The following is a 13,564-nucleotide window of genomic DNA, read 5'->3' as shown; positions in this document are numbered from 1 at the left end:
GGTCCTCAGTCAAAACCAACAGTTGTTTACCATGAACACCATGAAGAGCTTCCTGAAGCTCCAAGAAGCACTCCATCTTCAAGTAGTCCTCAGTCAAAACCAGCAGTGGTTCACCTTGATTATCGAAACCATGAAGATCTTCCTGAACCTCCAGTAAGCACTCCTTCTCCAGATGGTCCTCAGTCAAAACCGGCAGTGATTCGTCATCAGGACCATGAAGATGCTCCTGAAGCTCCAGTGAGGGCTCCGTCTTTAGATGGTCGTCAGTCGAAACCAGCAGTGGTTTACCATGATTATCGAAACCATGAAGATCTTCCTGAACCTCCAGTAAGCACTCCTTCTCCAGATGGTCCTCAGTCAAAACCAGCAGTGATTCATTATGAGCACCATGAAGATGTTCCTGAAGCTCCAGTGAGGGCTCCGCCTTCAGATGGTCCTAAGTCAAAACCGGCAGTGATTCCTCATCAGGACCATGCAGATGTTCCTGAAGCTCCAGTGAGGGCTCCGTCTTTAGATGGTCGTCAGTCGAAACCAGCAGTGGTTCACCATGAGCATCGAACCCATGAAGATCTTAATGAAGCTTCAAAAAACACACCACTTCCAAAGGTTCCTCAGTCAAAACCAGCTGTGGTTTTCAGTGAGGACACAAGACATGAAGATCTTAGTGAAACCCCAGTACACACTCTATTTTCAGATCCACAGTCAAAACCAGCAGTCGTTGTTCCTTCCTCTGTGCAGAAAGTTGATGACCACGTTCCTGTGACTGAACTCCAACCTTTTGAACATGGTGTCTCTGATGTGCCCAGCATCGCTATCAGCTTTGATGTCTTCCAGTATGGCGGGGTGTCGATTGAAGGGGAAAGCAGTGGCTTCTCCAGTGGAGCTCAGGCCTCTGATTTAGATGCCATTGCATTGCCAACCCGACCTGGCAGGGCGTTAACAATTTTCTTCAGCTTGAGGGTGACCAATATGGTGTTCTCAATGGACCTGTTCAACAAGAGCTCCCCGGAATACAAGGCTCTGGAGCAGCGTTTCCTCCAGCTGGTGAGGATTCAAAGAATCATGACTCAGTGAATAGGAACCTTCCAGATTCATATGCCATGCTACTAACACATCTTTATCTTCACCTCATAGCTGGTCCCATACCTGGAGTCAAACCTGAACAACTTCCAGAACCTGGAGATCCTTAACTTTAGAAATGGCAGCATTGTGGTAAACAGTAGGATGAGGTTTGGTAAACCAGTACACAGAGGAGTCACCAATGTTGTCTATTTAATCTTGGAAGACTTTGCCAACACTGCCTATCAGACCATGAACCTCGCAATTGACAAGTACTCACTTGATGTTGAGTCAGGTAGGATTCAATTCAAATCAGTTCACCCAACAATTAGATGACCCCCCACCCCCCCCCCCCCCACCAACATGAGTGAGCACTTTGGGATAGTGGGTTCCTTCCTGTTACAAGGGAACAGGAAGGGACCTTTGGGAGAACCAGGCTCGTGCAGAATTACATCTAATGCTTTAATGAAGATGCTAATTTTGCCAGTTGTGGGTCTCTAAAACTGACACTGAGGTGTTATCTTTATTCTGAAAATATTCAGTTTACATTCATTAACAATAACTGTTTCATAAGTTGAAAATGTTTTTCTCTAAAACTACAGACCCTTGAATTTTAATACAGTTACTAAAATTATGAGATCAGCATCTTGAATGTATCTATCAGTGCCTTCCAGTTTTAGCATATTTCAATTATGATCACAGTGGGCTTCACGAAAAACAACATCCCTAAACTGATTAGGTGTTAGGGACAAACCAGGACACATTTGTCTTCTATATGTGGCGACTTAACCACAATGTACAGAATTAATTAAAAATTTTATCCAGTTGATTCATGGTTTTATGCATCTAAGGCTTGAATTTCAGGGTAAACAGAAACGATCCCTTCAATACCTATATGAATAAATAAATACCTTCAAAATCTGAACACATAAATTTATTTTCCAGTCATGTACTGATAGTTTTTCTTTTTCCAGTAAGTTATTTTTAATGTAGAATAAAGTGGAATACAGTCAGATGTGTTTATTGCTGTAGAGAAATGAAATCAAAGCTACTGTTTACTTGTGCACTTATTGCCATGATGCTCCTCAGACTGTTAAATCCTAAATTTGTATGTGCAGTGTCTGAGCAGCTCTGACAGGCTTCAGCTGTCAGGACTGCGATCTAATACCCGAGATAATCTGTCTGGCAGAAACGTGATCAGTAGCAGCACACACTGACTCACCCTGATGGGACATCATCATGGCCGCTGCTTAGAGCTGCTCCTTTGAGCCTAAACTGGTTTTTATAGTTGCAGTAACTGCAGGTCTTTAAGTGTAGACAGTGAGGATTCTTATCTGGGTTTTGAAAGGAGTGTAAAGACGTATGTGTTAAATGAAGCTTGTAAACAGGTGTAGGAGGGAGAAAAGGAAGGAGAAATCATTTTACTTGTTAAATTCAGATTAACACTGTGGTTCACTTTTAATTCTTTAGGTCTGTATACTATGTTGCTAAAATAACTGTCCCGTTTTCCTGAAAAGTATTATTTTTGTTTTTATGTAATTAGCACCAGGACATTTTTGCAGAATCATAACATTCAACGAGAATATAAAATGTCTCTAATCCTATGAGGAAGACAGTAGTTTGACAGGTCCAAAACTAAGAAAGTGGTGTAAGTTTAAAATAGTGGAATTTGGCAAAAAACAACAACTCTGAGTGGAACAATCACTTAACACATCATTAACAATTTGCCACCAAGAGGTCCAAAAAGAAAGTTTTTTGTTGCTGTAATAGTGTTTCAAGACTTACATGTAACCCAATCTGCCAGTCCAGTGACATACATGTTTGCATTTCAGCAGAGTTTAGGATTTATCCACAGAAGAATGAGATTTTATTTACTGTTATCGGAGGAATTACTCCATATTCCCTCCACCTCTGCTGCTGAGCTGTAGCTCTGTAATCTGTCTGAGCCAATCAGAGGAGCACCTCACTGCCTGATCACCCTAAGCTATAGCAGTGAGTCACTGCATCAGGACTCACTGTGTACATATAATCAGTTTACTCCTCTCATCTTCCCTGTACTCTCGAGGCAGGTTTTCCATTGCACAAGCACATGTCAACCTTATTGGGTCATATAAAGGTTAGTTAGGTTGGTTGTTCTTGAACTCTTAAGGATTTTCCCAAGATACAAACAGTCAGGACTCTTGCTGCTGGTCTGGTGTCTCATGGGAAATATTTAAAGTCATTGATTGTTGTGTTAAAAAAGACTTGAAAAAGCCTAAGAAAAGCATCTAAGATTTTCCAGCACTTTCTAGGGTATGCTGAAGTACATAAACATAAACTGATTTATCCTTGTGCTGCTTTTGTCTTTATTAAGACCAGGCCAACAAACATTTTGTCATTTGAGTGCTGACCAGATGCAGACTCCTGAGGCCTGGAGTTTACTAGAGCTCTTTGAACCCTTACCTCTGTTTATGTAGGATGGCATCTTCTTCTCTTTCTTATGGTTTCATATGACACTGTGTCTTCTAATTGCTCCTTTCATTTTCCACTGTTTGTTCCTTAGGTGACCGGGCTGATCCCTGTAAGTTCCAGGCATGTAACAAGTTTTCCAGGTGTATAGTGAATCAGTGGTCAAGTGAAGCAGAGTGTGTGTGCAACGCTGGATATCTGAGTGTGGATGGCCTGCCATGTCAGAGCATCTGTGAGGTGCAACACGATTTTTGCTTTAATGATGGAAAATGTGACATCATCCCTGGCAAGGGTGCCATCTGCAGGTAAGAGAAAATTAAATATCGCTGTTCTTGTTTCACAATGTTTCTGTATTTTATGCCTCATTGGTTTCATTCTTCAGTATATTACCACATATTTAATTAGTTTACAATGTATAAATATACTGCAATATGTCTGCTTGTACCAATTTGAAGACTTTAAAATAAAGAGAAAACAGTCAGCTTTCTTCAAATAAAATGCATCTTTCTAAGCAGTTAATGTCCTGTAGATACAGATGTAGGTAGTACTTTTTCCCCATTGAAAGTAAAAAAGATCCTTTGCAGGTACAGCAGGTAGAAATGAGCTAGTAGTGAATTCTGGTATAAAGTATCTTTTATGATATGAAGTCAGTATTTTTATGCACGGTCTCTGACAATTAAAGATAAATGTTAAGAGAGGGCACTACCTCCAAAATAAAAGCTGCTTATATTACCTCGATATGTTTTTCTTATCAACAAAATTGCATTTTTAAGTTTTAACCTTTTTTGATTCGCATTATATATTTCTAAAATTAAATTGTCCTTTGTGGCCCTTGTGAATATGTGATTAATGTTATAACAAAATACAAGGCACTTTGTATGATCTGTCTCAGTTGTTCTTAAACATAAATACCTTTTTCATCTGCAAACAGCTACATAGCACTTTGGAGAATATAAATAATATGAACACAAAATGTTCCTAGGTTGAAGGACATCTGTGAAGCATTTAGATGTTCAGCTGTATACTGAATGGAAATTACAGCATTATATTACTTAATGTAATGCTTACATTACTGCTAGGCCAGTTCTAGAAATATTAAATAAAAGAGGGCTGAAAAAGCCTGAAAGCATACCATTAGACCATTTCAGTATAATCTTTGGTGTTTTTACTGCAAATTTGTACTACAAATTTGTAATCTTTGCTGCAGGTGTCGTGTTGGAGAAAATTGGTGGTATCGTGGTGAACACTGTGAAGAGTATGTTTCCGAGCCATTGGTGGTGGGCATCGCCATTGCCTCAGTGGCTGGTTTCCTGATGGTGGCGGCTGGGATTATCTTTTTCCTGGCTAGGTCGTTACAAGAGCAGTATGATGGGGAGGACACAGAGGACCCCTTACGGTACAACAATATCATTGGCGTTTTAACAACAAATTAAATGAGAAAAAATACATTTCTAGAAAGCAAACTTTTTGAACTTGCGTTGTCTTTCAGGCGAGGTGACAGTTTGCCAACACTTGAACGTGCCACCAAGTTCAACCCGATGTTTGAGAGTGACCCTGTTACTGCCCAGTACTACCACCGCTACAATGATGACGTGCCCCAGTACTACCATGAGTCTGATCGCGGGCTCCCTCACTTCAGCAGCTCTGCCAGTGTAGGCGATTCTAAAGACCTCAGCAGTGAAGAGATAAAAAACATCTATCAAAACACCACACTCAGTAAAGAGGTAGGAAAAGGCAACATTTCTGCTGCGTAAAGCTGGGTGCCATCTGCATACAGGGGGAATTTGTTGCATTTGCAAAAAAATATGGGCCCAAAACTGAGCCTTGTGGAACACCATGAACATGCCCTCAAATAGTGAAAATGGTAGCTTAAATAAACAAGCTGAGTGTCAGATATTGAGTTGAAAAATATGAATTTCTATTTAGTTTTAGGATTTTGAAAAATTTATTATGTAGCATAGAATTGGGTAACTACTGAGCATGTTGTATCAAGAACAATAAGGGTGCTGATTTTATAACATCAGCAATGTTTAGAAAAGGAAACTTTTCAAGAGGACCCAGTTTATGGGTTTGATTTTTATAGTTCTGGATCACAGGGCAGCTGGTAAAGGAAGTGACTTTCACCTCCTACACAAAGCTTTACTTCAAGTAAAATCAATTTGACACCTCAGACAGAGCCGGCCAACTGTTGTGACATTTTTCTGGATCAGAGGTTTTCAGTCTCAGCAGGAGGTCTGTACTACGCAGACGGGTATTTTTACATGCAGGAACTCCTCATCCTCGTTCTTCCCCTCCTCTTTCTCCTCTAGACTGACTCTCACACAAACATGTTTTCTCTGTGCTGACCTCTAACCTCTCTGCAGGAGATTCAAGAACGCCTGAGGATAATCGAGCTGTGCGCAAGGGATCAACACTTTGCAGAATTTGTGCGACAGACTCAAATGTAAGCTTTTTAATTGCTGTTTGTAGAGTGAACATAAGCTGAAGGTGTGAACATCCAATTTAAAAAGAGCTAAAGAAATAATCTTCATGTTAGCTGCATTTTCTGATTAATCCTACTATGACTAACATGGAGCGAGGAATTTAATGATTTCTGAATTGCTAAAACGAGTGTGCAACCGGAAAAAAACTGAATGTTTCAATATAACTTAGAAATGCTTTGTACATAAATGTTAAAATGAAAAATACAATGAATGAAAGCCAAACTCAAACAAATCATATCCAAACTCCATGCCACTGGTAATGAGTTTACTCTGTAGGTTTTTGTGGTTAAGTTGATGATTTTAAACTCTCATCGTGAAGTGTATGAAAAATATCTTTTGTACTCCAGGGAAATAAAACCCAGTGAAACTTCCTCAGCGGTTACACTAACGGCCTGTGCAGAAGCTTCAGACCAAACAAACTGCTTTAAACTCAGCCTAATCTCCATCATGATGAGAGTTGAGTTGAGGAAAAACATTGGAAACATTTAAAAATAGCAGGAATGGTCTGGCGGGTGGCTTTAAACTATTTCTGACCTCAGATGTGCAGAAACATACAAACAATAATCCTCCTCCCTCTCTCTGCTCGCCTGTTTATGTTTCGGTTTAATTTGGGTTTTTTTTTTTGTGGTTTGGAAGTCGCCTGTTTGGACCTCATCAGTCAGCAGCCAAAACCAGCAAACTAATCCAATTTTCTCTTATTTGGTGGACCAGATTCCTGGAGAGGAGAGGGAGCTCCAGCACATAACCATCCAGCAGCCTCTGACCAGGTACCAACAAACCCACCCACTGAAATTTATTTACAGTACACTGGAAAATGTGACAGAGTTAAAGCTACAGGACAGCAGAGATAGTAATTATCTGAAACATATCCCCATTCTCTAAGGTAAAATACATGGCAAAGTTAGATCATTTCTGAGGATGAAGAGCGCGGTCACAGTTCCATTATGCCTACTGATAGTTACACCTCAGTGTCTGCATTTAACTGTAAATACAATTTTTGAACCACAGACAAATCTACACCATGTGCGATTCCTTCCTGTTGTCCTGATATTTGGTTGATCTTGGCTTATATTCAGGCAATATAGCCAGACCCAGCCAGGAGCATTGTTCTAATTTTCCTCCTCTCATGACACATAAATCTTTTGCTTTTTTTCTTTTACATTTTTAATAAAGGTTTGTAGATTTCTAGGACTTGGTTTTGATTTCCAACCCTGGGCTGCTGCCGCTGTTTCCAATTTGTTTACTGATTTGTAACAAAACAGGCAAACTGTGAAAATGTCTGAAAGCAAAAGTGGAATAAAGTCAAATCGTTGGTTTTGGAAAGTCTGAAAAATATTGGGCCACTAGGAAAATGTTGGCTAAGCTGATTTCATCTGTACAGGTCATGTACAGCTGAAATAAATGTTACTTCTACATTTCTTGATGTGTCTATGAAGATGACCATGTCTTAGGGAAATATGTAATTTGTTATTTCAGTTTTGTCCCAGAACATATTAAAGTTATATGATGATTATATGATGAATATGAAGATTAATATAGTGTGTGAATGTGTGTGTGAATGGGTGAATGACTGAATGTAGTGTAAAGCGCTTTGGGGTCCTATGGACTAGAAAAGCGCTATACAAATGCAGGCCATTTACCATTTAATATAGACTCAAAGTTCAGACTTTAAGTTGAACAGTTTAACAATAACAGTGCATAAACCATCCTTTATTTTCAGGGTCTCAAATAAAACTAAGGCTACATTGTTGATTTGTAACCCTTTCTGGAAAATCCTTTGCGGACAATGAACTCATTGACTAAACAAGTTATATCCTCTTTGCTTCACTTTTTGTTTATTCACGGCTCTTTTTGGCTTTGGTTTTGTCTTCAACAGTGAAATTTAGCTCCAATGGGTTCAGGTCTAATTGTTCAATATTCTACTGTTTCCCTACATTTGGATTAATGTGAACAGATAACATATTTTTTCTTCTGCCTTGTAACATATCAACATTAAACGGCAGCGCCACTTGAAGCCATTAATATCTATGCTTTCCAACTGTAATGTGTTCCAGCTCGTGTTGTGCCTTTCAGGTCATGATTTGTTCCAAGTTACCTCCAGCTTTTCCTGCTAGAGGTTAATCTCTGATTCATTTTTCCAAAGAACGCTGTTCCTGAGCTCTATGCTTCTGTCGATACAGGAATCCTCTGGATTTTCCCTGTGAACTCATCTTTTTATATTAAGTGATTTTTCTGTATTCATGTACCTACTTCCTGGTTGCCTGGATCTTGTGAAGGGATTTTCCATGGAGATGGACTCATCACCCTCTGTTGTCTTTTGTGAAGGTCCAGGTTTTAATGTTGGTGAACTTACCAGTGTGTTGTTTTGTTCTCTGAATGAACACATTTGTGATTCATGCTTGCCCAATGTTCCCACTGTTTTCTCTGATGGATTTATTTTACTTGCAGTCTGAGGACATACTGTTTTGCTGCACAGATGCAGCTTCCAAATTCCTCACTTGGAACCATCTCCACACCTTCAATCTGCTTAAATGAAGAAGAACACACATTATGAATTTTGTCCAGCTTTTCATTGTTTTGCTCAGCTGCATTTGAGTGTCTGAAAACAGTCGACTATGTATACAAATACATTTAATTCTTCAATGGTTCTTGCTTTATTTCTATTAAACCCCTCAAAAAGTGAACTCTTACAAGAACTTTAACATTCTTTTGTAAATAGCTAAAACAGCAAAAGTTGTCTCAGAGTCTAACTATACATAGAACCAAAAGTATCTCCTGACCTCCCAGTCTTGACCAAAGAATGAGTATTTGATGGAAATGTAGAGAACAATTCTCACCATGTATTTCCTTAAGAGTAAGACTTTATCTAGAGTGGCTGAAAGGGATTAGCATCACTGCAAACATCTCAGCTTGGGAATTGTTTAACTCCTCAGATTTTCTTCTTAGATTTGCTGACATTCCTGCACAATAAAAGCTTAGTTTAGTTGTTTATGTGATGAAAAACGTTTCATTGACCTGCATAAATGTCCTAATTTCTCTACAGAAACCTGCCTTCGTCTGTGTGTTGAGGAAGGGAGTAGAGATGAAGGTGACCAAATGTTCAACAATCTTGGAGTTTATTTTCTAAGAAGAGTGTTTTACTTCTGAGGGACCTTGAAATGAACTTGGGATCCTTGAGGTTGCCTCTTCTCTTACCTTGAAACTTCAACTTTTCCTGTATTCACTGTGTTGCTTATTTATTCTGTACAAAGACTTCAGTAACTGCTTTTTAACCTCTCAACAGTTTCACAGCTGCATACCTCTGTCTTACATTTTCACCTTAGCTTAAATTCAAGGGTTTCTGATAATATCCCAACTTGCCTGTCACTGCTGTCATATTAAAGAAGCACGTCTGAAGTATAGTTTTTAATTTTTGCACCAGTAACATTATTTTAATATATGTCTTTTGGTATTAATTTCTGTTTTTCTGACGTGGTTTTTCGGACAGCTGTGACTTGCAACGCTCATCCCCATCAGTGCCTTTGCTGCTCTGGTAGCTTTTTCTGGGATATGATGTGTAGAATCTCAGAGCCCTTGTTTTAAATATATACATCACTATAAAACCATGCTTGAATCAGCAAAATTCCTTTTTTTTTTCCTTCTGCTTCATGTTCACCCAATCAGTCACTTTGCAAATGGGAATGTTTACATTTGTTAGTCAGTGCTTGCTGGAACATTAACTGATGTATTGAACATGCATAGCCTGTCATTGTGTTGTATATCTTTGTGAAGTTCAAGAAAGTTATCATTCTCCAAAAAGTTATTCTCTTCTTCAGAGAAGGCACCGTCATGTTCTGACAAGTCATAAGTCACTGCAGGTACTGTCTTCTTCCAGACTATCTATTCTTGAGGGTAAGTAGCAGACAGGTGCTGCTAATTAAATGCATTTTAGTCAGTGATCCTTAGTGAGTGTGACCTCTTCAAAAGCAAAAGTTTGGGCATTTTACTTGTCTTGGGCATTCAGATGTATGTTAACACAATGTCACAATCTTTAGAGGAGTGGACATCTCAGCAAATCTTTTTAGAAAGAAGAAAGACTCTTCTCTCTAAAAAGATTATGGCAGCACAGCTTAGGTTTGGAAAGTTGCATCTGATCAAACAACAAGACTCCTGGAACAATGTCCTTTGGACAGACAAGACCAAAGTGGAGATTTTTACCCATTATGCACTGCATCATGTTTGGAGAAAACCAATCATAGCACCTCAGCACAAACACCTCATACCAACCGTCAACACAGTGGTGGAAGGGTGTTGATTTGGGCTTGTTTTGCAGACACTTGACATGGGGGCCTTGCAGTCATTGAGGTGACCATGAACTTGTCTGCCTGCCAAAGTATTCTAAAGTCAAATCATCTGTCCAGCACTTAAGTTGGATCATGCAGCAAGACAATGATCTCAAACACAGCAAATCTCCAACAGAATGGCTGAAAAAGAAAATAATGAAGGTGTTGCAATGATCCAGGCAAAGTCCATACCTCAACCTGTTTGAAATCCTGTTGTGGGGCTTTAAGAGAGCTGTGCAAAACTCAATGAGCTGAAGCACCATCAAAGAAAAGGAGTGGGCCAAAATTCTTACACAATGATGGGACATGATAATGTCAAACAGTAACCCATTACTTTAAGTTCCATCCATACATCTTGTAGAATCCCCCTCTAGAAGCCAGTAAATCATTGGGTTCACTTGGTTTTTCACAAAACTACACTTCTGTGAAAACTTTCTTCTTCTCATGACTGTAAGTTCCTCTCCTTTTCTCAAGAAATTAATATTCTTATTATTGTATTTGCACAAGTTACTATCTCATTTCAACACATTGTTTTCTACCAAGGTGTTATGTTTCTGATAAATATAGTACTTTATGTTTTCTTAAGGCAGTATCTTACTATCTTGCTTGAACAAATTCCTATCGTGTTTCAAGTAACTATTATTGTTCTGCCAAAGTAAAACATTATTTTACAGGTTACAAGTTACTGTGTTATTCAGACAGGTGACTGACTTGTTCTGAGAAGGTGTTGGTGGTCAAATCAGGTATTTTTTGTACTGACAAGTTACTAGCTTTCCCCAAGAAGTTATGGTTTTGACGAGGTATTATAATATTATGTAAATTACACTGAGAAAGTTTTGAAAATTTCATTCATTTGCTGTTATGTTTGCACAAGATGTTAACTTACATGAAAGCAATCATTTATAAAAAATTCACGACTTCCCGTTTTATGAACCAGGTGCTAACAGAGAGACAAATTATTATGACTGATGAAATAAAGAGAATAGAAGTTCTCATCTGCAAAACAGCCTCTTAAAATCTGTCTTTGTTTTCTCTTTTTAAGTACTTGAATTTTCTGTTTGTTGCTATGAACTAAATGATTTGTACTAACTGTAGTTGATAGTACAACCACTGATATTTGTTTTCATATATGTTTAAGCTTGGTGTATGTTTGTCACTTTAGAATGCTTGAATCCAAAACAACTGTTTCAAAATGTCAGTCGTGACTCAAATGGCTTCTCAACCCCAAAATTCTTCTTTAAAGCAAAGTTGATGGATCATGTTCTATTGTTTTGCATGCAGGTCTCGGGCTTTCTGTTTTCCTCCATGTTTTGTTTTGTATTGTGTTTTCTATGTGGTATGTACAGCCAGCACAGGAGGGCAATATTCTGACCAAACCTGAGTGTTCTAAATGTAAAATGTAAATTTCTGATAAAAAAAAAATCATCCTACTCAGAGTTTCTGTTTTAGTGTTTTTCCATAAATTTCCCACTTTTATATAAACTTTTACTATAAATAAGGATATTATATACCTTAATATTTTCTTTCTTTCTATCCAATTATTAAATCTGTCTGGCCACTCTGAAAGTTTCTTTATATTATTTATTTTTTCCACTGATTTAAAATAACCCTAACAAGCCATAATTTTTCACCCAATAATAGCGTGAAGAGAAAAAACTATTCAGACATGATGTGTAATTGTGAGCTAGCACAGTCACATTTTTCTAAAATAAAAGGATTTTTTTTACAAAATCATTTGTCTCACAGGTTTTTTTTTCCTTCTAATGAGAACGGATGAAATATACCACTAATGTTTTCAAAATTTCTGTGGTAAAGAATGTAAACTGTGAATTAAATATGTTATGCTTCAACTTACACTTACTAAATGCTGATAAACATAAGTGTTAACAGTGACTGACAGTCTGATGACACAAAGTCTGGATGTTCCAGTTGTTTTCATTTACAAGAAGGTTTCTTGTAATAACCCCTTGACTGCTGTCAGATGGAGGAATGTAACCGAGGTGAGCAAATACAGAAGGTGTCAGTCAAACTCATTATCACAACAACTTACTGACAGCAGAGGTAAAGGTGAATAAAAGCTATAACAACAATAAGATTTCAGGTTCATTGTCTATTTGTTTCTCCTGGTTTTAAATGTGATGCTTTCTCTTTTACTCTTTCTTTCTCTGTTTTCATTCTTAAAATTTCTTTGTGTAAATAGTTCTTTGATCCTTATATATACTACTACTACTACTACTAGCATACATTTTATGTTACATTTTTAAATATTTTGTTGTTTTTTGTTGAAACGTTCTTATTTTACTTTCAGTATATGGAAAATATCTTTATTTGAATCTCTGAAAAATGCCAAACTTAAACAAGAACTGGGCTGAAAATCAGTTTACAACACAGCGGAGGCTCTGTCATAGCTCAGAGCTCCATTTCAACCAGTGGTGTTGGAGATCTTGTTTGCAATTATGAATGTCATCAAATTTTGATCCACCATACAATCCTATCTGGAAAGCGTCTGAAAATCTTGATTTTCAAGTTCTTTAGAACTATACAAACTTTTTGCCTGACATACTGTATTTCTGTGAATACATGTTTCAATAAATCAGTGCACCTATTTCCCATTTTCCAAGAAAAATATAAAGGAGTGAGGGGTGACTCAAGACTTTTGCATACAGTACTTTCAGCTAACAGTCTTAGTGCAGAGAATGATGAGGCTGCTGATAGATCTCTTTCTTCATCATCTGACATACTAAATTCAGACACTCAGGGAGACTGATGACAAACAGATAAAGGAACAAAAGGGAAAATATTTTTGTATTTTTTCATCAGCTTCTGACAGAAGGAATGTTTTTTTTCCCGCCTGTCCCATTTGGTTCTTTTGCCAGGCGAAGAAAGATGCCCAACGGATTAACTTTACCAAAAGGACCATCCCGGCCTTGCCGTATTGGTCCATTTGATTGAACTTTGTTTTTATTGTTTATTTTATTTTATTTTCACTTGCTACACACGGGACAGACATGACTGGAGGAAAGAAAAGGGAGAAAGAAAGAGGTAGGGAAAGAAAAACAGTGGGGAAGAGGAACGGTGATAAAGGGCAAAAAACAAACAAAACAAACAGACAAAAAATACATAAATATATATCGATCACCTGTTGAGAAAGAAAAAAGAGAAAACAAGCAAAAAAGAGAGCAATATAATAAACAACATCATCATGATAATCTATGTGAATATAACAGTAAATACTAAATATTGGATATTATT

The 13,564-nt window shown here is 37.9% G+C and overlaps 1 protein-coding gene across 2 annotated transcripts in view; it reads left to right on the top strand.

Moving 5' to 3' along the window:
• The window catches only part of LOC147301558 (uncharacterized), a 32,468-nt gene extending 20,726 nt beyond the window's left edge, over nt 1–11,742 (top strand). For both annotated transcript variants that reach the window (XM_086283061.1, XM_086283060.1), the window contains 8 exons: nt 1–1,044; nt 1,135–1,354; nt 3,602–3,812; nt 4,715–4,903; nt 4,997–5,231; nt 5,871–5,950; nt 6,702–6,757; nt 9,034–11,742. The exon at nt 1–1,044 is cut by the window's left edge and continues 1,568 nt beyond it. In XM_086283061.1, the coding sequence (XP_086139187.1) occupies nt 1–1,044; nt 1,135–1,354; nt 3,602–3,812; nt 4,715–4,903; nt 4,997–5,231; nt 5,871–5,950; nt 6,702–6,735 (2,013 nt within the window). In that variant the 3' untranslated portion in view covers nt 6,736–6,757; nt 9,034–11,742. The remainder of the gene's footprint in view (nt 1,045–1,134; nt 1,355–3,601; nt 3,813–4,714; nt 4,904–4,996; nt 5,232–5,870; nt 5,951–6,701; nt 6,758–9,033) is intronic.
• Nucleotides 11,743–13,564: the final 1,822 nt, after the last annotated feature.

This window comes from Aulonocara sp. 'chitande type north' Nkhata Bay, linkage group LG23 (assembly GCF_057382095.1).
Source record: "Aulonocara sp. 'chitande type north' Nkhata Bay isolate Kocher_YH1m ecotype deep benthic linkage group LG23, A_spYH_male_GT1.1, whole genome shotgun sequence".
NCBI classification, from domain to species: Eukaryota; Metazoa; Chordata; class Actinopteri; order Cichliformes; family Cichlidae; genus Aulonocara; species Aulonocara sp. 'chitande type north' Nkhata Bay.
This window is presented reverse-complemented; position numbering and strand designations above follow the sequence as displayed.